General features: G+C 48.0%; 1 protein-coding gene across 1 annotated transcript in view; it reads right to left on the bottom strand.

Moving 5' to 3' along the window:
* SYP (synaptophysin) overlaps positions 1-24,998 on the bottom strand; it is a 123,680-nt gene that overhangs the window by 10,016 nt on the left and 88,666 nt on the right. Inside the window, exons 4-6 of the mRNA XM_086940157.1 lie at positions 20,899-21,097; positions 16,860-17,051; positions 5,584-5,887 (exon numbers count right to left, since the gene is read on the bottom strand). Coding sequence (XP_086796283.1) covers positions 5,588-5,887; positions 16,860-17,051; positions 20,899-21,097 — 691 coding nt within the window. The 3' untranslated portion in view covers positions 5,584-5,587. The remainder of the gene's footprint in view (positions 1-5,583; positions 5,888-16,859; positions 17,052-20,898; positions 21,098-24,998) is intronic.

Raw genomic sequence — 24,998 nt, 5'->3', positions numbered from 1 at the left:
GGCACCTGTGCCCTACCTTGGTTTCCTGCTCCGCTCTGAAGAGTGTGCTCCCGTGCCCTACCTCGGCCTCCTGCTCGGCTCTGGAGAGCGTGCTCCCATGCCCTACCTCGGTCTATTGCTCGGCTCTGGAGAGGGTGCTCCCGTGCTCTACCTCAGCCTCCTGCATGGCTCTGGAGAGCGTGCTCCCGTGCCCTACCTCGGCCTCCTGCTCGGCTCTGGAGAGCGTGCTCTCGTAACCTACCTCGGTCTCCTGCTCGGCTCTGGAGAGCGTGCTCTTGTGCCCTACCTCGGTCTCCTGCACGGCTCTGGAGAGCGTGCTCCTGTGCCCTACCTCGGCCTCCTGCTCGGCTCTGGAGAGCGTGCTCCCGTGCCCTACCTCGGTCTCCTGCACGGCTCTGGAGAGCGGGCACCTGTGCCTTACCTCGGTCTCCTGCACGGCTCTGGAGAGCGTGCTCCTGTGCCCTACCTTGGTCTCCTGCATGGCTCTCAAGAGTGTGCTCCTGTGCCCTACCTCGGTCTCCTGCACGGCTCTGGAGAGCGTGCTCCTGTGCCCGACCTCGGTTTCCTGCACGGCTCTGGAGAGCGTGCTCTCATGCCCTACCTCGGTCTCCTGCATGGCTCTGGAGAGCGGGCACCTGTGCACTACCTCGGTCTCCTGCACGGCTCTAGAGAGCGTGCTCCCATGCCCTACCTCGGCCTCCTTCTCGGCTCTGGAGAGCGTGCTCCTGTGCCCTACCTCAGTCTCCTGCACGGCTCTGGAGAGCGTGCTCTCGTGCCCTACCTCAGTCTCCTGCTCGGCTCTGGAGAGCGTGCTCCCGTGCCCTACCTCGGTCTCCTGCACGGCTCTGGAGAGCGTGCTCTCGTGCCCTACCTCGGTCTCCTGCACGGCTCTGGAGAGCGTGCTCTCGTGCCCTACCTCGGTCTCCTGCACGGCTCTGGAGAGAGTGCTCCTGAGCCCTACCTCGGTCTCCTGCTCGGCTCTGGAGAGCGTGCACCTGAGCCCTACCTCGGTCTCCTGCTCGGCTCTGGAGAGCGTGCTCCCGTGCCCTACCTCGGTCTCCTGCTCGGCTCTGGAGAGCGTGCTCCCGTGCCCTACCTCGGTCTCCTGCACGGCTCTGGAGAGCGTGCTCCCGTGCCCTACTTCGGTCTCCTGCACGGCTCTGGAGAGCGTGCTCTCGTGCCCTACCTCAGTCTCCTGCTCGGCTCTGGAGAGCGTGCTCCCGTGCCCTACCTCGGTCTCCTGCACGGCTCTGGAGAGCGTGCTCTCGTGCCCTACCTCAGTCTCCTGCTCGGCTCTGGAGAGCGTGCTCTCGTGCCCTACCTCAGTCTCCTGCTCGGCTCTGGAGAGCGTGCTCCCGTGCCCTACCTCGGCCTCATGCTCGGCTCTGGAGAGCGGGCACCCATGCCCTACCTCGTTCTCCTGCACAGCTCTGGAGAGCGTGCTCCCGTGCCCTACCTCGGTCTCCTGCACAGCTCTGGAGAGCATGCTCCCGTGCCCTACCTCGGTCTCCTGCACGGCTCTGGAGAGCGTGCTCTCGTGCCCTACCTCAGTCTCCTGCTCGGCTCTGGAGAGCGTGCTCCCGTGCCCTACCTCGGTCTCCTGCACGGCTCTGGAGAGCGTCCTCCCGTGCCCTACCTCGGTCTCCTGCACGGCTCTGGAGAGGGTGCTCCCGTGCCCTACCTCGGTCTCCTGCACGGCTCTGGAGAGCGTGCTCTCGTGCCCTACCTCAGTCTCCTGCTCGGCTCTGGAGAGCGTGCTCCCGTGCCCTACCTCGGTCTCCTGCACGGCTCTGGAGAGCGTGCTCCCGTGCCCTACCTCAGTCTCCTGCTCGGCTCTGGAGACGGAGTTCAGAGGATCGCTATCGGAAAGAAGGCTTATGCCTCGCTCCCCGTGCACTAAGAAGCAATCGTGAAGGCACCCAGTCGACCGATTATTCATGGCGACCGCCGCGTGCATCCGTGTTTTCCTGTCCACATAGAAGCTGCGTGGACTTTCACAAGATTTAACAGCCATTTCGTCAGCAAACCAGTACGGCGCCCACCAGTCTTGGCAGCAATTATTCTCGCGGATGTTCATCCTAATGGAGGGTGTTTAATCTAACTAAAGATTTGACAGCTAGTTTCACAGTATAACAGCACGCTGCCCACCAGTCTCGAACACAATTCTTCCCGCTGATGTTTATCTTGATGGAGTGTGTTCAACTTGACTAAAGTCTCTTGGGAGCAAGTTTCTTCCCCTTCTGGAGCAGTATACCATTTGGATGGGCAACTGCACTGTCTCTCCTCTACTCCAAACAGGACGGCCCCACTTCGTCCCTTCCCCCGCTGTAACGGTCCTGATGAAGACCCCGGAAAAGGACTTAATCTAGCCTATAAATAGGGGTCGAAACGTCGACGCCTCTTCACTTTGGGACGTCCGGCACATTCCCTGGATCACACTGAATTGCATATGTGACCGTAGAATGTCCACAGTTGAATTGTGTTTTCAATATTTGCCTTAATTTAGATAGGCTGTTTTGGTCTTTGGAATAATTCCTAATTCCTTTGATTCTTGTATTTATGTACATTATGTTTAAGTCTGTATACTATCTTTAACCCTTTTCACAGCCCTCGAGCACCACCTTCTCCTTCCCTCCCTTCCCATATTGGGGGGCTATTTCATTTTCTAAATTTCTACTTTCCTTAAAGTGATTGTAATAATGCTTCACCAAATCATAATGCAGTGTTGTTGAATAAATGACAGCATTCTCTTTTGAATCACTGCTTTAGTCTTTTAAAATTTGTAATTGTGTTATTGTATGTCTACACGTTCTCCTCACGGGGACCCTTTCTATACATTTACCACTACCTCAGTCTCCTGCTCGGCTCTGGAGAGCGTGCTCCCGTGCCCTACCTCGGTCTCCTGCTTGACTCTGGAGAGCGTGCTCTTGTGCCCTACCTCGACCTCCTGCTCGGCTCTGGAGAGCGTGCTCCCGTGCCCTACCTCGGTCTCCTGCACGGCTCTGGAGAGCGTGCTCCCGTGCCCTACCTCGGCCTCATGCTCGGCTCTGGAGAGCGTGCACCCGTGCCCTACCTCGGTCTCCTGCATGGCTCTGGAGAGCGTGCTCCCATGCCCTACCTCGGCCTCCTGCCCGGCTCTGGAGAGCGTGCACCCGTGCCCTACCTCGGTCTCCTGCATGGCTCTGGAGAGCGCGCTCCCGTGCCCTACCTCGGTCTCCTGCTCGGCTCTGGAGAGCGTGCACCCATGCCCTACCTCGGCCTCCTGCCCGGCTCTGGAGAGCGTGCTCTCGTGCCCTACCTCGGTCTCCTGCACGGCTCTGGAGAGCGTGCTCCCGTGCCCTACCTCGGCCTCCTGCTCGGCTCTGGAGAGCGAGCTCTTGTGCCCTACCTCGGCGTCCTGCTCGGCTATGGAGAGCGAGCTCTTGTGCCCTACCTCGGTCTCCTGCTCGGCTCTGGAGAGCGTGCACCCATGCCCTACCTCGGCCTCCTGCCCGGCTCTGGAGAGCGTGCTCTCGTGCCCTACCTCGGTCTCCTGCTCGGCTCTGGAGAGCGTGCTCTCGTGCCCTACCTCGGTCTCCTGCATGGCTCTGGAGAGCGCACTCCTGTGCCCTTCCTCAGTCTCCTGAAAGTCACTGGAAAGTTGCTATTGTTGTTCTGATGTTTATCTCAGTGAACATGACAGAATCCAGTCCATTGGTGGGATCAGTGGGTCTGTGTGCTTACTGTAAGCCAAGCTGAATTCTCTCTTGCTCGGCATTCCCGCTCCGCACCCCCTCTCTGGTGCCCAGTCCGTAGCCCTTGTGACCTGGTAAAGTAACCAGCTGTCACCTGTGCTTAGCTCACACGTGCCCTCGGCTGGGGTGTCCTCCCATTCCTTGGGTGGTTGACATCCCTTCGAACCCCAGCCCGTTCATCTGGAGTTTAGTTAACTTTCTTCTCTGGTGATAACAGGCACAAGCACCAAGGAACAGGGGAGGAGGGTAGGAGGCGACACCCATCCAGTGACCGTGCAGGAAACGAGCCCATAGGACCGGAGGGCATCCTGTGATTCAAAAGGCGCAGACCCTCCGACTGAACCAGCCTGTCCATTAGGGAAATGATAAAAGATGGCCTTGGCGGCCAGCGGGCGGCCCTGGAGAGAGGCACGTCTACACCGAAGCGAGAAGAGGACAGGCGGGAAGGTGTCGCCATCCATAGAGTTACTGGAAGGAAGAGACTGAAATGACCCCTTGACGGATCCCCCCACAATGTTCCAGGAAGGAGCTGAAATGAAGCAATCGAGCTGAAACGGATGAGACTTTATTAGGGAATTTTGTGAAAATTCGCCAGATGGCGAAAATGTATTAGCGAAGCGCAGGAAAGCTTTTGCTATGGAAAAGTAACCGACTGCGACGGCAAAGACCGCTGAACAGAATTACACCAAATTTGGCAGGCAGCTAGATCTTAGTCTGCAGAATGTACTTTTTGTGATTTGGAGGAAAGTAGGGTTACATTTTTTATTATATATCTGGACTGTTGTGTCCGCAAGAAGCTCGAAAGAGTCTTTAAGGAGTGTCAATCCAAAAATAGAGCGCGCTGATTGAACTAGAGAGCTGTTTCTTCACTTGGGCCATCTCGCTACCGCAGGACTCAGACTCCCACGAGAGCGAGCGCTCTCATTCGCTGCCAGCAATATGAGAAACCTTTGCTGGCAGCCGTTGCAGGACCTGGGGACTTAGGGGCATATTATCAACAACTAGCGATATTTATTGCTAAATAAGCTTAGCATCATTTTTTTTATCGCCGGATTTTATCGCAGATATAACGTGCTATTAGCAACGTTTATCTCCAATGCGATAAAATATCCGGCGATAGCGGCGAAATGTGTGAATATCGCTGGGAATCCAGTGATATTCAGGCATTAACGCCAATAGGGTCTTAGCCTGAATATCCACCTCCCATTGGATATACAGGTTAAGAAGTGGTCAGAGCAGGCGTTAGGTTTTGGAGATATTTGCGCTTAGAGCAAATATTTCCATCGCTACGCCTGCGTTGATAATAGGCGATAGCGATGTTAGCGACTCCTTTCAGTCACTAACGGGTTGGGTACGCCCACTTTGCATGCCATTAGCGATAAATATCGCTGACATGCAAAGCGGGCTCCAAACCGCTCGCTATCACCTAAAAGCTGTCGCTAACTGATGTTAGCGACAGCTTGCTAATAGCGCATTGAAATGATCGCCCTTTGCGGCCGATATGCCCCTTAGGCTTGAAGTTTGAAAAAAAAAGAAATAAGGCAACACAGAAGGGATACCCTGCCCCATGGGGGACCTAAGGGACAGTGACTGGCGAATTTCTGTGTTTTTTTTGGTTCAAAATGTTAACGTTGTCACTGATAAATTCACCTAACTGTAACATTACTTTAACATTAAGATTTTTCACTGAAAATACACACACACACACACACATATATATATATATATATATATATATATATATATATGAATATATTGCTCCCTAGGCAGGCACGAGCAGAGCACTGGCCTACCATCCACAGTACAATGGGCACCCCTACCTTCCAACGTGCTTTTGCCCCCAACTTACCATGTTACATCTGATTGGAGAAGGAGGTGGGGGCTGCTTGGCCGTAGCCCCCCTGCTGCCCATAGGCCGGCTGGGTGTACTCTGCAGGCTGGCTGTATTCTGGTTGATAGCCCCCTTGCTGTGCGTATGGCTCCTGGGGGGCGTAGCCGGGGCCTTGGTTATAGGATTGGCTGTAGGCATCTGGGGCGGGCTGCTTCTCCTGTGCGGGAGGGGCAGCCTTCATGAAGGGAGCGCTCCAGCCCGTCTCCTTAAACACGAACCAGATATTACCAGCCCAGAGAATGAGGTTCAGGAACCCGAAGACCTGAAGGGAGAAAGCAGTGAAGCATGATCAGTGGAAAAGAGATTGCAGTAAAGGAAAACACAGCATTCAGGAAGGAAAAATAAGCATTGTGCAGTACAGGGGAGCTATGTTTTGGAAAATTGGGGCCCCTGCCTAAAGTGATAAACCCTAGCAAGGAAAGAAACTTTTTTAGGAAGGAAAGTGTCAGGTTATTAACATCAATATTTGTTGAGTAGACTAGACGTTATTGAAATCAATAAACTTACTGGGTGTTTATTGTTCAAATTATTTATTCTTATTTCATTTTGTTAATTTTTATGTTTCTTTTGTCACAGTTTTTTCTATACTTTCATTTGTACAAATCTTGATATTTTTGAGTTATTTTTAGACACATTTATTTTACATATAATACATTCCAAGCGTAAATACTGTACAATAGAAAAAGATTTAAAAACATTCAACAATACGCAGAGATTATTCCTTTCAACGCGTTTCGGCCTGCGCCTTCCTCAGGAATTCTGCATATTTCTTTTCTTACTCTATAGCATCTATGATAATAAAAAGACAATATTTTAGTTGTATACTCTGGAAACAGCAAATTGATTATTTACAACGTCTAGACATTTTACTTCCTTATTTTTTAACTCGGAACTGGTCCATCTTATTTATTTTCTAGGTCTCTCTTCTTCCATTGATTAGCTCTACACGGTTCGGCACATCTATACCTATGCTATACTTTACATTTATTTACAAAATTTACATCTCTTAGTACATAGTTATGATACATTTCCTATATTGCACTTAAAGTAACAACTCCCAAAAAAAAGGAAAAAAAACAAAGTTAGCTCTTAATAGGAACAAGGGGGAAATGGAACATTGAAATGCAAAACAAATGTGAAGCAGATGTAATAATGTATTTGAATATACGTAATATCATATATGACTTCTGAATATTGCCTGCAGATAGTAGCATATCCACATCTTCCCACTTCCTACATAACATGCATATGCACTCACCTCTAATACTTTCATATATGTCTAATTGTATGCTCCCAAACACGTTTCCTTATTTGGCCTAAATTACCCAGTCTCAGGATTATCTAGTACATGATCATCATTTATTTGAAACTTGTCAAATATATTTTGAGCCCTGCCAGACAGAGTAGACACCTGTTCCTATAAGGTTCCTATCAATCCTAAATCTACTGAGCGACATACCCTCGGTCCTGGGCCAACCCAGAGGACCACAGCCCATTGTCATAAGTACAGCATTGGTTTCACAACCCAACAATATTTTTTTCCCCAATAAAAGTTGGACATAAACAGAGATCGCGAACGCCACATGCAAAATATTAAATTATACAGATTCAAGGTCAGAATAATCATCACCATACTGACTTTGAATTACATGTATACGTAACTAAACATTGCAGCACAGAACGCCCTAATTCCAGAACGAATTAGGAATAATCTATATAAACACACCATTACAATATGGTGGCATGTTATACAGGCAGCTTCATGGCCAACTAATACCGACTGAAATCTCGCGAGATCACGCTAAGTTTACCGACCAAATACGAATCAGGTGCCTATTAACAGGTGTTTATACAGAATTATTATTCACATACCTTGCGTACAAATAATATTTGAAACAAGCGCATGTATCCAGTTACGTTTACTGTTAAAATTAAATCTAACCAGGCAAATCTCTACTATATACACCATCTTAAGATGGCGGCCTTTCTCACAAGCAGGCTTAGGACAAATATACATCGGCCCGAAATCTCGCGAGACCTCGCAAATTTCATCCAATTTGGCGCCAAACAAAGGGTTTTTTAACTAGAACACCACAAGAAGCACCGTAACTATCGAGCACATCAAGAGAAGAAACACGAGGCATTGCCAAAACTTACACGCTGAAGGTATGTAAATAGAAGTGGGGAGCTCAGATATAATAAACAAAAATAACAATAAAAACGAAGCATTTTTAGTAGTTTTAAATTGCCAGCAACTTATATTTTCTTATCTTGTCACTCTAGCTAGCATAATCAACTGAAGTGATTTAAAAGTCCAGATCTCCAAGCTTAAGCACTGCAATTCAAATAAAGTGGAAGCTTGACTACTACATCTAACAAAAGGACACCGATTATAGAATATCTGGTACATAAACTAAAGGTCAGTAATATCATATAACACAACTGATACACCTCTGCCTTTATCATTTTAGTAGAAGAATAACCAGAAGCTAAATACTAGGTGATAAGAAGCTATTACATCAAAGAAGCATCACCATTAAGGGATTTACGAAGTACCTTTTTGGAGCTGCAGAACAGACAACATACAGGTAGATTATTTATAGACCTAATTTTTAGGTACATGCATATAAGTAATAATACCATTTAAAATTAATACAAACATATATATTTCTTTTAGTATCGTCATTTTGAGCTAATCCACATCCATAAAGTACGTCACTTCTCTAGCACCAGCATAAGAACAACGTCCATATACAGCCAGTGCAGCTAATAATACATTCAGGTAAAGCCTCACGTCTCTTCCCTCTTGTTTCAATATAGAGGTATAGCGATACATAGAATCAGTATCCCTTACTTACAGAAATCAAACTATCATCTAACCACACAGGTAGTAGATGCTACAAAACTAACTGATATGCTATCTAGCCTGATAAATGGAAGTAAGAAACCATATGCATCTCAACCCCTCAAATACCGAATCCCCTATGAATTTACTCATACATAAATAGAAGTTAAAATGGTATACCTATAAATGAATTGACCCAATGAGTATAACTATCCCGTATCCAATTCTTTTGTTCCCTACTCTTGTCCCTACTTCAGCTACTATCTGAACCAGAGCTACAATCTGCAAGTAAATCAGAAATTCTGTAATATCCAAATGTAAAAATGTTCAGAGAAACTGTAAGTGCAATATAGGAAATGTATCATAACTATGTACTAAGAGATGTAAATTTTGTAAATAAATGTAAAGTATAGCATAGGTATAGATGTGCCAAACCGTGTAGAGCTAATCAATGGAAGAAGAGAGACCTAGAAAATAAATAAGATGGACCAGTTCCGAGTTAAAAAATAAGGAAGTAAAATGTCTAGACGTTGTAAATAATCAATTTGCTGTTACCAGAGTATACAACTAAAATATTGTCTTTTTATTATCATAGATGCTATAGAGTAAGAAAAGAAATATGCAGAATTCCTGAGGAAGGCGCAGGCCGAAACGTGTTGAAAGGAATAATCTCTGCGTATTGTTGAATGTTTTTAAATCTTTTTCTATTGTACAGTATTTACGCTTGGAATGTATTATATGTAAAATAAATGTGTCTAAAAATAACTCAAAAATATCAAGATTTGTACAAATGAAAGTATAGAAAAAACAGTGACAAAAGAAACATAAAAATTAACAAAATGAAATAAGAATAAATAATTTGAACAATATACACCCAGTAAGTTTATTGATTTCAATAACGTCTAGTCTACTCAACAAATATTGATGTTAATAACCTGACACTTTCCTTCCTAAAAAAGCAGTACAGGGGAGCACCACTGGATCCTATAGCATACAGTAGAGCATCACCGGGTAACATAGCGTGCCGATTCACAAAGGTAATCTCAGACAAAACTCTAACTTTACGACTTTCTGTGTTCACAGAGATCATTTATGAGTCGTATCTTTACGTCTGCAGTCGGGCCGGATTCTCCGCACCCAGGCCGTACTCTCCGCACCAGGGCCGTACACTCCGGCTCGGACGAAGTGTAATCAATGGACCAGATTGCAATTTTTACAAAAGGAACATTAGGAAAGTATGATAAATGGTATAGGAGATTGGAAACTGTAGTGTTAACACTACATTCAACACTGAGGGGAGCGTAAATTGTACCATGATGCAAAGAAGCAGACTTTTCTGGGATATGATGTAGTGTCCGGTCACACCCGTTTCCCTGCCCAAACTGATTTTCATGACCTCCTATACCATTTATCACACTTTCCTAATGTTCCTTCTTGTAAGGATTGGATTCTGGCACATTGATTACACTTCATCCGGTCCGAGCCGGAGAGTACGGCCTGAGCCGGAGAGTACGGCCCAAGGCAGAGAGTACGGACCGGGTGTGGAGATTCCGGCCAAACTGCAGACGTAAAGATACGACTCCTACATGATCTCTGTGAATACCAAACATCGTGAAGTTAGACTTTTGTCTCAGATTACCTTTGTGAATCGGCCCCGTAGAGTACAAGAGAGCAGTAAAGCGAAACAGCATTCAGGACGGCAAAGCAAGTAGTGTGGAGTACAGGGGAATGGCACCGGGTAAGCATGCAGAATGCCGGAGCGCAGAGTAGAGGTGAGCTGTACAGGGTAAGGTACTCAAGCATTAATATTTAATCAATAAATATAGACAAAGTCGTTACTGTATTGCAAATGACATACCCAGCGGGCAGAGGTCTTGGTATTTACTTTTCAGTCAATGTAAAACTGAAAAGCTGAAAAGTAAATACCAAGACCTCTACCCGGCTGGGTATGTCATTTGCAATACAGTAACGACTTTGTCTATATTTATTGATTAAATATTAATGCTTGTACAGGGTAACGTGGCATAACAGCAGAGCAATAACAGGTAACACAGAGCACAGGGGAGCAGGACAGTGTAACACAGAGCACAGGCGAGCAGGGCAGTGTAACACAGAGCACAGGCGAGCAGGACAGTGTAACACAGAGCACAGGAGAGCAGGGCAGTGTAACACAGAGCACAGGGGAGCAGGGCAGTGTAACACAGAGCACAGGCGAGCAGGGCAGTGTAACACAGAGCACAGGGGAGCAGGACAGTGTAACACAGAGCACAGGGGAGCAGGACAGGGTAACACAGAGCACAGTGGAGCAGGACAGTGTAACACAGAGCACAGGGGAGCAGGGCAGTGTAACACAGAGTACCGGGGAGCAGGACAGGGTAACACAGAGCACAGTGGAGCAGGACAGTGTAACACAGAGCACAGGGGAGCAGGGCAGTGTAACACAGAGCACAGGGGAGCAGGACAGTGTAACACAGAGCACAGGCGAGCAGGGCAGTGTAACACAGAGCACAGGCGAGCAGGACAGTTCTACGTGTCAGTGACGCGCCAGCGGTCTCCGGCCTTAGAGGTGGAATACATATGAAGACAAAGGCACAGGAACTGCCCACAGATGGTAGCCGCACCATCTGCATACACACACACACACACACACACACACGTGTACGACATTATCTGGACCAACAACGGCTGTTGTTCAGACCTGGATGGTCGGTGTGTGCGGATAAGTGAGCAAGAATCAGAAGTGCGGCTGGGAAAGGAACTCAGGGTCGGAGTTAGATCTTGGCGGACGGGTTACTCCATCACAACGGTGACGGATTTCAATTTCGTCAGACGGGATATCTATCTCCGTCCACCGAGATCTAAATCAGCCCTTTGTACTGTATTGATGGGAAAGTTTGAACTCCTCCACCATCACTCTATGAGTTTCAGCCGCACCCCAAGGAAAGCACACGTCCAGCAATGGAATTTGACTCAAAGCCTCCACTCCGTCCACCGAAAGCCCCACCAGCTCTGGATCAAATCTTACCGCAGATAATGGCCAACGCGGCACTTCTCCTTGTGAGAGTAACTAGATACGAAGACGTCTTCAAAGAGACAACCTCAAAAAACCTGAAGAGCTTTTCAGGATCTGAGGGTGATGTCCTCATGACGAGGAGGGTAATGACGCTGGCCCAAGTGGATTCCAGTAATCCGGTCATACTCCGGTCATACTCCGGTCATACTCCCCGAGATCATAACACAGGCAATTCTCAAATTTTTAAACAGTATTCAGGATCCAGACACCGGATACAAGCATATCAGGTAGGGGTTACAGAAATTTGAGTAATTTGCGTTTGGGATATTCCTTGAAATTACTAGGGGTGGGTGGAATTTGCGTAAACGCGTTACGCGAATCTCAGTGAAATGGTAAAAAATCTCAGCGAACAAGCAGAAACTCCGCGAACACACGGAATTGCTTGTTTACGATGCTTTTTTACTGTTCGCAATCGCTGTTTGCGTGCTCGGGGGGAAATATCTGGCGAACATGCATTTTGAGAACGCGAACAAGCAAACATTTTGCGAAGTCGCGAAATGCAGAATTTTGGCCAATTCCGTGTTCTCAGCAGAACGCAAAATTACCCAAATCCCGCAAATTCCGCGAGCGGAACTGAATTTACTGCCCAGGCCTAGAAATTACATGAAAGTTTGGCAAAGTCAAGTTGAATTGCGTGTAATTAAGCAAAATGCAAATTCATCATCCTATGCCCCGAATGTGGACATAAAGATAGTGCTCGTAAATGCCCTTTGTAAATTCCCAAAGTCATATACGTAGTCGTTTAGCCTAAGTTAAGACCAAACCTCTAAGTTTACCTTTCTGAATCGGGCGCAAAGTGCACACAGAGAGGCTATTCCACCGCCAAGGGCTCTGCCTCATTCAGAAGCAGAAGAGATGTGTTGGTGGGCCAAAGTAGACGGCTGGGCCTAAACTCGGAGAGCACTAATCACAGCAGACGTGGTGGACGTTTGCCATCATCCTTTAAAAAGGCATTGCCATGTGAAGGCCGCATAGATGACAGACACAAGTTTACCATAAGACTACCGCAGACATCTGAGAGGACGTAGCAAAGTCCTAATTAAACTGGACTCATATGATGCGGTCTGTAAGGAAATGCCTCGTTTTGTAAGTCACCCCCCAAGGTTTGGACTGATGCTGTCAGTTTTTATACTCTGAGAGTGCACGGAGGCCGCTAACAAGACCTCAGAATCGGTGCCCTGAGCTTACTCTGTTTATGTTTGATTGGCTTGTACACAACTGGCATAAACTAACTTGCTTCTAAGTCCCTAGTATATGGTGCCCAGGGATGTGAGTTAGAGGGGCACCTCAGGGACCCCAGCACTGCCTGTGCCCCCCTGGGTGAGACAAAGGTACAACATGGCTCCCGGTCCAACACCGCGGCCTGGAAGGGCAGCTATAAACTGCTGACACGTATTTGCCATTTAAAAGAAAGGCTTCACCCAATCCTCCATTTTTAATACATGTCACCCGTAATGTAGGTCTATCGAGTGCTATGGCAGGGTGCTGTATATTACAAAGTAGAACATGTACTTTTACATGTTCCCTACACTAAAAATTGGTTATTCTAATTTTTACTGTGGAAAAGGGTAGTAGCTCCATTGGCGAGTGCATACTTACAAGCTGACAATTAAACCCAACTTACCTCTTGACTGGAACCACTAAACGTGTTACTGTAAGGTATTAAACAACTCGTTACATGAAGCACAACTTGATGCCAAAGACGGAATAAATGTACTTGTTGCAGTTTGCAACTTTCACAATATTGCCACTGAGTTGCCCTGAATCCCCTGTGCCCACCTATGGTTACACAGGGAGTTTGTCCATCTGGGGGACGCGCAAATGACTCCCAGGAACGGACACAATAGAAGCCTGCATGGGGGAGAGGTTTGACCTCTCACCTGGGGGGGACGCGCAAAGGACTCCCAGGAAAGGACACAATAGAAGCCTGCATGGGGGAGAGGTTTGACCTCTCACCTGGGGGGGACGCGCAAAGGACTCCCAGGAAAGGACACAATAGAAGCCTGCATGGGGGAGAGGTTTGACCTCTCACCTGGGGGGGACGCGCAAAGGACTCCCAGGAAAGGACACAATAGAAGCCTGCATGGGGGAGAGGTGTGACCTCTCACCTGGGGGGGACGCGCAAAGGACTCCCAGGAAAGGACACAATAGAAGCCTGCATGGGGGAGAGGTGTGACCTCTCACCTGGCAGGAAGACACCTGGATGTTGGCACAAAAGAAAAACTTCGAAGGAGAATTGCCTTAGAAGGGCAAATAGTGAACCTTTGGGAGAGAGCTGCTCCATGGTTTACACAGACAGGCTGGCTGTCAGGAAGGAGATGGGTTTGGCCCCCTTGGCAGCAACACCTCTGGATTGCTCTGGAGAGCTCTACATGCCAATAAAGGGATCTGCATCTTGAGAGTGGGCAGGATGTAGAATTCTGGAATAGCCAGATCCTACACTTCACAGGAAGTGGTCATCATGAGAGAAGGAACCTCGTAGCATATTGGCTACTGACTGTGTCTGCGGTGAGGACACCCCTGGCACCCAGAACTCCGATCTCATTGGCGTGGAGAAAAGTACTGAAGAAGGACTGACCTGCTGCACGAAGGACCCCGTACCTGGAGTAGACCGCACCTGTGGAAACTTGGGCCTAGCAAAGGAGAAGGAACTGTGCCTGCTGTGTCCTGCTCGTGGAGATGTTGACTCTTGAGTCCAGCTGAAGCAAAAGACGACAGGGGACCGGTGTCTGACCGCTTGTTCACAGCACAGGGCCACACCAGAGGAAGAAGCTGCTGGGGTAAGGGGGCAGCCCGAATTTTCTAACAGCCGCTCCTCACCCCCTTGCAGCACCAGGGACCAGGATCCAATAGTAAAAGTTGCCCAGAGTCTGCTGAACCCAGGAAAATATTCGGAGCGCAGCTTGGTCACCCAGAAAGCAGCTTATCGTCCAGTAAGGATTCCACTTTGAACGCTATGCTGTGCGAGTCATAGCCCAGTAGCAACTGGAAGCCTGCCAGGACCAAGAGGACTTTGAGAGACGTCAATCCCTGTGGCAGGGATCGGATCCCCAAGCCTGTGGACCGAGGAGGAGCAGCAGGAAGACCCTTGTCGACCGCCTCACATCTGAAGCATGCTTGAGCATCTTCAGCCTCCTGTATCCCTTGCATCAGGACCACTCCCATGATTCCCCCCGACACCAGCTCAGCATCCTTGAGCATCTTCAGCATCCTGTATCCCTCGCATCAGGGCCACTCCCATGATTCCCCCCGACACCAGCTCAGCATCCACAGCGTCCTTGAGCATCTTCAGCATCCTGCATCCCTCGCATCAGGACCACTTCCATGATTCCCCACCCCGACACCAGCTCAGCATCCACAGCGTCCTTGAGCATCTTCAGCATCCTGCATCCCTTGCATCAGGACCACTCCCATGATTCCCCCCCGACACCAGCTCAGCATCCACAGGATCCAAGAGCATCTTCTGCCTCCTGCATCCCTCGCATCAGGGCCACTCCCATGATTCCCCCCCAACACCAGCTCAGCATCCACAGGGTCCTTGATCATCTTCAGCATCCTGCATCCCTTGCATCAGGGCCACTTCAATAGGAGTCCATGGCAAGGAGCTCAAAGTGACTGTAACTGGCTGGAGGCTGCTCCTTTCTGGAAGGTAAGTGGCTCTGAGGGCCTCGTCAGTCCCTCTAACTGGCTCTCCTAGAGTAGCTCAAAGTAGCTGCTTAGATACTCACCCATGTTTTCTTCGAAAACATTTCTGTGCCACTTTGTTGAATTTACCAATGCTTTTTTGCAGTTTACTATAAAAGTACATATTTGTTGTACCCTGTAAATGCTATATCTCCTGAACCCTCAGGTGGATATTTCTAATTTCTAGTATCTCGTGTATTTCTTCTTCACTTGTTTAGGTGCTTTACGCTCGTTCCTTTGTGTGAGCCTTGCTGCTCAGAGCCACAGCTACCGGGGGTTCGGAGAAAGGTTTATCAGATGAAATCTACCAGTCCCAAAGGGTTTGGTGAGTGTATTACACAGTGAGGTGGCACAACCACACCACACCACATAATACACCCCTTTTCCTCACAGCGTCCTTGGCTACATAGTAGGGCACGAGCCAGGGGGAGTCCCATTGGCCATCACGGTGATCTCCCCGTCTCATTGGCTCACTGGAGCCAGGGCTCTCCTATCCACGCCACCACATCCCTCAGGTGCACCTGGAAACACAAACCAGGGACCACCTGAGTCATAACCTGTGCATCAGCAGCAGGCGACAAACACCCCCCACATAGAGCAGAAGTCGCAGGAGAGACTGGCCACCGGCTCAACGCGCATCGAAAAGGTGATTGGGGCAACTTGAAGCTGTGCCTGGGAGGCCATTGATCTGCCAACATCTCCCTCCAGCCGTAAGTCGCCAAGGGCTGCTGGGCGCTCAGACGGAGTGCTGTGGCAAGCATGAAACCTACCAGACTAGTCATTTATATCCGATGACTAAATAGCCAAACTATTTGGCCACAAGCCCCTTTTGTGGTTTAAGTAGCATCTCTGCAACCAACAAGATTTTTGTTTGTGTCTTGCTCAAGGCACACAATCTTTTTCTGCTTCAGCCCTGCTGCATGCATGCAATTCTTTCTACTTCTGCGCAGCTGCTTGAACCTAATGTTTTCTGCTCTCTCCCGCTCCACTCACACAATTCTTTCTGTTTCTGCCCTGCTTTGTATGGCTGTCTTTTTTATTACTGCCCTGCCCAGTGTCTGCCATGTTTTATGGTTTTACTTGCGCTTTGTCAAATATATTTTTGTTTTTGCCCTTTTGTGTTCATTATATTTTTTATTTCCACCCTGCTGTGTCTAATCTGTTTTTATATATCCATCCTGCTGCACCATATTTTCTATCCTGCTTTCCGTGTCCCCCACGTCATCCACTCTAGCCGCGCTCCGATCCACCATGTTTTTGATTCTGCCCTCCTTGGTGTCCCCCACGACATCTACTATAGCCGTACTCCGTTCCACCATGTTTTTGATTCTGCTCTCCTCTGTGTCCCCCACGACATCCACTCTAGCCTGCTCCGTTCCACCATGTTTTTGATTCTGCCCTCCTCTGTGTCCCCCATATCATCCACTCTAGCCGGCTCTGTTCCCCGATGTTTCTATTCAGCCCTCCTCTGTGTCCCCCACGTCATCCACTCTAGCCGGCTCTGTTCCTGCCCCCATGCAGTATGCAGGGTGGTTTCTGGTTCCGCCCTGCTTTGTATTGCCCTCGGTTTCAGCTAACACTCTCTGCTATTCCCACCATGTTTCCCCTTCGCCGTGCTTCCCTCCGACTCACCACAGACGTGTTCAGCCCAGACATGACCGGGTCTTGGAGCGGCAGGCATTTGTTGCCCTCTTTGGAGCAGGCCTGCACAGAGCTTATCACCAGATCCGGATCCGTCGCAATCTTCACGTCAGACAAGCCCTTGGCCCAAGCGCTGGAGCTCACCAACCACATGAAGGCGAAGACGGCTGTTGCAATACAATCCTGCGACAGAAATGGGCGCATATAGGTTACATGAGGTACAAGGGTGCTGGGCAAGAGCATATAAGGTTACCGGTCGCCTAGCAACAGCAAGAGGTAGCCAACATCTTTGACTATCCCGATACAGCGGGCATTGAGATCTCAAGGTCTTTAAATCCATCATGCACCCATGAACTCCATTAACAAACTCTGAAGTGAACTCCGCTGAGGGGCCAGTACCACGTTCTCCTATGTCAGTCCATCACTGCTGTCCTCCTCTCATCACTCAACACCCCTTTCAGTGCTCGCCCGTCTACATAAGTCCATCTATCTGCTTCATCACCAACCCTTCTTATCCATCTGCTGCATCACCCGCCCTACTCCCTATATCCATCCGTCACCGAAGAGACGCACCTCTCGCAATAAATCAATCCATGGATATCCTGTATCATCTGCCAACCTCTATATACCCTTCACATCTTCGTAAATCCATCCATTTCCTCTGTCACACACCCTTGTCTATGAATCAGTCCATGAATGTCTTGTATCATCTTCCAACCTCTACATCAACTCATCTTTCTCCTCAGTCACGCACCCCTCTCCATAAATCAATCCATTGATCTCCTGTCTCACCCGCACACATAAATCCTTCCAGTGACCTCTTCTAACATCCTCTTGTTTCTGTAAATCAATCTATCAGTCTCCTGTCCAACCCATAAATCCACCCTCCTCCCCCATTACTAACTCATCTTTACGAATTCTTCTTGTCAATCGACCATCAATTTCTCCACTATCACCCTCCCAGCTCTATAAATCAACCCATCGCTGTGCTCTATTACCTGCCCATTTCCATGAACCCATCTATTTCTCTACTATTACTCACCCATTTTTATAAATCCATCCATTCCTTCTCTATCAGCTGCTGACCTCCATAAACCCATCCACCGCTCTGCTCTAATGGGCGCTCATCTCTAAAATGTCCTCTTTCATCCGCCCGGTTCTATAGATCTATTCATCAAACACTTCTATCACCACCCCATCTCTATAAACCCACCCATCTCTGCAAACATCTCTATAAACCAACCCATCTCTGCTAACACCCAACCGCCTCCATAAACCCACCCATCTCTGCTAACACCCAACCATCTCTATAAACCCACCCATCTCTGCTAACACACACCCATCTCTATAAACCCACCCATCTCTGCTAACACCCAACTGCCTCTATAAACCTACCCATCTCTGCTAACACCCAACCGCCTCTATAAACCCACCCATCTCTGCTAACACCCAACCGTCTCTATAAACTCACCCATCTCTGCTAACACCAACCGCCTCTATAAACCAACCCATCTCTGCTAACACCCAACCGTCTCTATAAACTCACCCATCTCTGCTAACACCCACCCATCTCAATAAACCCATCCATCTCTGCTAACACCCAACCATCTCTATAAACCCACCCATCTCTAACACCCAACTGTCTCTATAAACCCACCCATCTCTGCTAACACCCAACTGACTCTTTAAAACCACCCTCCTCTGCTACCCTAACACCCAACCCTCTCTACAAATCCACCCATCTATGCTAACACCCAACAATCTTTATAAACCCACCCATCTCTGCTAACACCCAACCGTCTCTATAAACCCACCCCTCTCTGCTAACACCCAACCGTCTCTATAAACCCACCCATCTCGAACACCCAACTGTCTCTATAAACCCACCCATCTCTGCTAACACCCAACCGTCTCTATAAACCCACCCATCTCTATAAACCCATCCATCTCTGCTAACACCCAACCGTCTCTATAAAAACCACCCATCTCTGCTAGCCTAACACCCAACCGTCTCTATAAACCCACCCATCTCGAACACCCAACTGTCTCTATAAACCCACCCATTTCTGCTAACACCCAACCGTCTCTATAAACCCACCCATCTCTATAAACCCATCGATCTCTGCTAACACCCAACCGTCTCTATAAACCCACCCATCTCTGCTAGCCTAACACCCAACCATCTCTATAAACCCACCCATTTCTATAACCCAACCCATCTCTATAAACCCACCCATCTCTGCTATCGCCCAAACATCTCTATAAACCCACCCATCTCTGCTAACACCCAACCATCTCTATAAACCCACCCACCTCTGCTAACACCCAACCATCTCTATAAACCCACCCATCTCTGCTAACACCCAACCATCTCTACAAACCCACCTATCTCTGCTAACACCCAACCATCTCTATAAACCCACCCATCTCTGCTAACACCAACCATCTCTACAAACTCACACATCTCTGCTAACACCCAACCATCTCTATAAACCCACCCACCTCTGCTAACACCCAACCATCTCTATAAACCCACCATCTCTGCTAACACCCAACCATCTCTACAAACTCACACATCTCTGCTAACACCCAACCATCTCTATAAACCCACCCATCTCTGCTAACACCCAACCATCTCTACAAACCCACCTATCTCTGCTAACACCCAACCATCTCTATAAACCCACCCATCTCTGCTAACACCCAACCATCTCTACAAACCCACCCATCTCTGCTAACACCCAACCATCTCTATAAACCCACCCATCTCTGCTAACTCCCAACCGCCTCTATAAACCCACTCATCTCTGCTAACACCCAACCGCCTCTATAAACCCACCTATCTCTGCTAACACCCAACCATCTCTATAAACCCACCCATCTCTGCTAACACCCAACCATCTCTATAAACCCACCCATCTCTGCTAACACCCAACCATCTCTACAAACCCACCCATCTCTGCTAACACCCAACCATCTCTATAAACCCACCTATCTCTGCTAACACCCAACCATCTCTATAAACCCACCCATCTCTGCTAACACCCAACCATCTCTACAAACCCACCCATCTCTGCTATCACCCAACCATCTCTATAAACCCATCGATCTCTGCTAACACCCAACCATCTCCATAAACCCACCCATCTCTGCTAACACCCAACCATCTCTACAAACTCACACATCTCTGCTAACACCCAACCATCTCTATAAACCCACCTATCTCTGCTAACACCCAACCATCTCTATAAACCCAACCTTCTCTGCTAACACCCAACCATCTCTACAAACCCACCTATCTCTGCTAACACCCAACCATCTCTATAAACCCACCCTTCTCTGCTAACACCCAGCCATCTCTACAAACCCACCTATCTCTGCTAACACCCAACCATCTCTATAAACCCACCTATCTCTGCTAACACCCAACCATCTCTATAAACCCACCCTTCTCTGCTAACACTCAACCATCTCCGTGAAGCCATCCATCCGTATCACTCACCCTTCTCTGTGAACCTATCATCGCCTCTACTACCCGCTCACGTCCACAAATCTAGCCAGCCTCGTAGTATCCTCTCTTCCATCATCCATGTTTACATCACGCTTTCACTGTCAGCCCATCCTACTTGCCTTCCACGGACCCACCCCCCTCATTCAAAGATGCACCAGTTTCAATCACCACAGGTTCCTCCTATCTCATCCTGAGCCTCCTTCTGGTCAGAAGATGCTAAAGTCGCTGTTCAGAGTCATACCCGCGAGTAGCCTTGGAGCCGAGGGCAGTCCGGCTCCAAGGGTACATAGCACAGTGAACCACCTGAATTTGGAGTATCTCAGGAGGGTCTTCAGGACCCCTAATGTCTACCAAGCCAATGAACAGCCTCCTGTGGGGTCTTCAAGGGTTGGGCTTGCCTGGATCGGGGTAGGCGGGAGGATTTTGGCCAGACCACCACAGAGCGTCCTGCGCTCAGAAGGCCTTCAGGCGAGAGCCAGGAGGGCTTTGAGTGGGAGATGAGGAAGGCTCTATACTCACAATCATCGGCCCCTTGTTGTTTTCATGATATTTGGTGTCAAAGAATAAGTAGATAGCCATGGCGACCATGGAGTAGAGGAAACAGAAGACAGCAATGGTGACGAAGAACTCGGCAGACGAGGAGTAGTCGCCCACCAGGAAGACCTTCTCAAACCCTTTGCCATTACACTTGGGAGCGTCGAAGTACACCTGATGCAGTCTGCGGAGGAACAAGAAACACAAGGAATGAAGAGAGGAAAGGAAATCATCAGGACAGTGAAAAGGAACAAGCGGTACAAGTGGCACATTGCGTAACGTAACAGAAAATCTGCCAGAGGAGGGAGCGTAACCAGGAAAGATCTTTGCCAAATCGCAAGGAACACAAAAAATAGAAGTATATTTATGAAGAAACCGATGTGAAGAAAACCGCCTTTTTCATAGCATTGACATAGATGAAGAAGCAATCATGAATAAAAAGCTTTCAGGCAAACCCTTACATGACCTACCCCAAAACTGAGGATTAAAAACAAAGCCCAGACCCTCGCCCGACCTCAACCCCAAACACGAATGTTTAACATGACCCCAAGGACAGGTCTTACAGAGACTATAAACATGGCCTGAGCACTTACACTCCCCCTACTCCTGACCCTACACCACCCTCCTCAGACCTCAACCCTAAAAACTAATGTTTAACATGACCCCAAGGACAGTCCTTACAGAGACTATAAACGTGTCCTGACACCTACTCCTGACCCTACACCACCCCTCCTCAGACCTCAACCCCAAACACTAATGTTTAACATGACCCCAAGGACAGTCCTTAATCAGACTATAAACATGACCGAGCACTTACACTCCCCCTACTCCTGACCCGAAACACACACCCTGCATCATCACTGACCCTACATATTAACATATCTCAACACAACGCCAAGCCTTGCTGTAGACCTACAACTCTGAAAACTTATAAAAGTAAAAGCTGTTTAAAATGTTTGATTGTTCTTTTTCAGTTTTACTCGTTATTCCTTTTAATTTTTTGTCATCTCTGATTGTCCTTGTTAGTAACCTTGGGCGTAGTTTGCATAGCAGCGCTATGCGTAAGTACGCGAAGTGCACTTCGCACTACGCACGCTACACGTAGCTACGCGAACTGCGTAGTGCGGTAGGGAAAATGCTGTTCGCACTGATTGCACAGCGACGGATGCTTGTCCACACTGTGCAATCATTGCGATGGCACCATGCACAGTGCAAGCGGTCGTTTTCTGCGGCTCAAGTAGATTTGTACTCGAGCTGCAGCTTTCTCAACATTGATTGGTAGTTTCTCATTGCGAGCGGTTGCGAGCGTATGCAACCACTCGCAGTGAGAAACCTGTCCTCCCTGCATTGAGAATCTTACTGGGAGGATTATTTTTCACGCTCGCGATCGATAACTTGATGTTGCTGATAGCGAATAAGGAAAAAGTCTCGCCGGGATGTTGATCTTGCTCGCTCGCGGCCACCAACTTGACGTTGTGGACCGCAAGCAAGCAAAACATGCCCGCTAAGCGTTTTTGCACTGTGCTACGTACAATTCGCATAGCGCGTAGTAGTGCAAATTTTGCATTTTACGTGAGTGTAGCGTAGTCCTACGCCCAGGATTACTTGTTAGTCTTAATTTTATTTTATCCTATATGGTTTGTCTTACATTGTTTTGTCCATTTGAAGAAAATACCGACCAGGAAATTATTTTCTAATAAATGAAAGTACAATGTCAGACAAAGGAGGGGACCATGCCAAAGTGGCATAAATACATGTAAAGAAAGGAAGAAAAGCAGGAAATGATGGGGGGAAACAAGGAATGTTGCAGGGAAGGGATGCAGGGAGTAAACAAATAAAAAAACACCAGAAAAATGAACAGGAATTTCTCAGTGTGAAGAAAGTAAATGAACCTGCCAGATGATGGTTGCAGATGAGTGGGTGAAGCTGGGGTTCCCGAAATAATGTAAAATAAACTGTCAGAAAAAGGAGGGGGCGATGGGGACAAGCAGTACAGTGTGTAAAACACTCAAAACAAACAGTCAAATGAGACAACTACTGATTGGCCACCAGCGCCATCTTTGGGGTCATGGCTAGCCGGATGAAGAGGGCTCTTGTCCTCATCCCAGGGCGATTATGAAAGATCTCGCCTTCTGGTCACTATGGACCAGCAGATAATGGCGGTGTTTACCGTCCCCCACCCGAAGGTGTCGTATCGTGAGCGCCTGACCCCGTGTTGGGACGGGACAGGCATGAAAGGAAGGGGCGTGGGGAGGAGAGGAAGTGAGGACAGTAAAGAGTATGTAGAAGCAGAGAAAGGAGAATAAAGACGTGTCTCTGCAAGCTCCTGGCTCTGTGTCATTAATTCAGGGGAAAGACGGTACACTGGCGACGAGGATGGGATATCCCACAACCCACACCACCGCGCCCCGCCGCGAAGATACGGCCGATGACGAAGAGCCGACAGTGCAGTGACGCGAGGATCTTCAACTTAAAATTGATGACCAGGAGAATAGGGTGCGGCGCACTAACCTCCGATATGTGGGAACAACTGAAGACTCGGAAGCTGGGTCATCCATTCAGGGACTGATTTCTGATTTAATTCACAAATATGTACTGGTGAACAAGGCGGCTATCGGAGAAGATCTTTCTATTGCTCGGGCTCATCGTGTCCTCGCACTTCGCCATTCTAACGCAAAATATCCTCAAACTATAGTGGCTTGTTTTGGGGATGTGCAGATAAAAGAGCAGATCTTATTGCAGGCAATCTAAAAAAAAATCTTTCTCCACAACTCAGAACTATTCATTTCGGATTTTCTCAGATATGTCAATACTAGCGGCATGAAGATGAAGAGAATTTGTGGGTCTGATTAACTAATTTAAGATCTCAGGGACACCCGCCGGGATTATGCAGCAGTCATAGCTAAGAGTGCTACATAAAGGACGTACTCATATTTTTCACTTGGTGGACTAAGCCAAGTAATTTTTGAGCTTAGTGAAGCATGGTGGTGGGTAGAAAGGGTCAGTGGTCTCTCTTCCTTTCCCCTTTTTTTTTCTTTTTATGACGGCGCTCTAAAATTGCAGAAATGTAAGAGATAATAACTTCACGGATCTATCAACATAATTAGCAATGATGCTAAGCTACCCGCTGCTCCTCAAAGGTAAGGAGCTCTGTGTAACATACTATTGTACTTATTTAAGGGGGTTTGGGCCACATGGGGTGGGGTGGGACGGCCTTTGCAGCCCGTGACAGGTGGGGCCTTCAACGGTTTGGGTGGATGAGCGGTTCACTAGGGTGTCGGGGTATGAGAGGGAGAAAAGTAAAATGCAGCTCGACAAAATATTTTCCTTTTTCTATGAGACTTTGGAATTGGAATTAGCCGGACTTAAAAACGGTCTGAATTTTACTATAGTTCTTTCATTTTGCCACAACTTCAACTTTCGATGGCTTCACAACAAATAATTAGATTGGCCTCCTGTAACATCAATGGGGCCAACAATCACACTAAATTAAAAGCTACATTGCAGTGGTTGGTACAAATTCAGATTATTCTGCTCCAGGAAACACATCTAGGAGACGATGCATCCCCTCGTAGGCTACCTAGTTTCATTTCTCAAGCTTTTTTTGCTTCGGCAGGAGCTGCAGTAAGGGGAGTAGCAATCTTCTTTACACACCACTGTGATTCTATACAGAACCTGCAGCTTGATTCTTCCTGTAAAAATAAGTCTCAAAACAAACCAAGAATAGCAAGACGTTCCGCCACTTTAGCACAGGAACTTGCTTTATTAGAACCTTGGCGAATTCAACACCCCAAGGCACGTGAATATACATGCTTTTCGAAGAGATACAACTTTGCCTCGAGAATCGATTTTTTATTTATTTCACATTACTGGGAACGGGACAAGACCTATTTTCTTCCAAATCCTTTTTCTGATCATTCGGTTCCGGTGATAGAAATCAAGGTTAATATGGCTAAACTTGAGAATCCGTGCTGGACGTTAGATAAGACCCCTTTAACAGAAGAAGAATGCCTCATGAGCATGCGTACAATAACCAAAGATTTCTTGGAAAGAAACAAGGAATCCGCTCTGTGTGTTTGTGTCTG

Source organism: Lissotriton vulgaris, chromosome 10, assembly GCF_964263255.1.
Source record: "Lissotriton vulgaris chromosome 10, aLisVul1.2, whole genome shotgun sequence".
NCBI classification, from domain to species: domain Eukaryota; kingdom Metazoa; phylum Chordata; class Amphibia; order Caudata; family Salamandridae; genus Lissotriton; species Lissotriton vulgaris.
The sequence above is the reverse complement of the archived record's forward strand: the minus strand, read 5'-3'. Positions and strand labels throughout refer to the sequence as shown.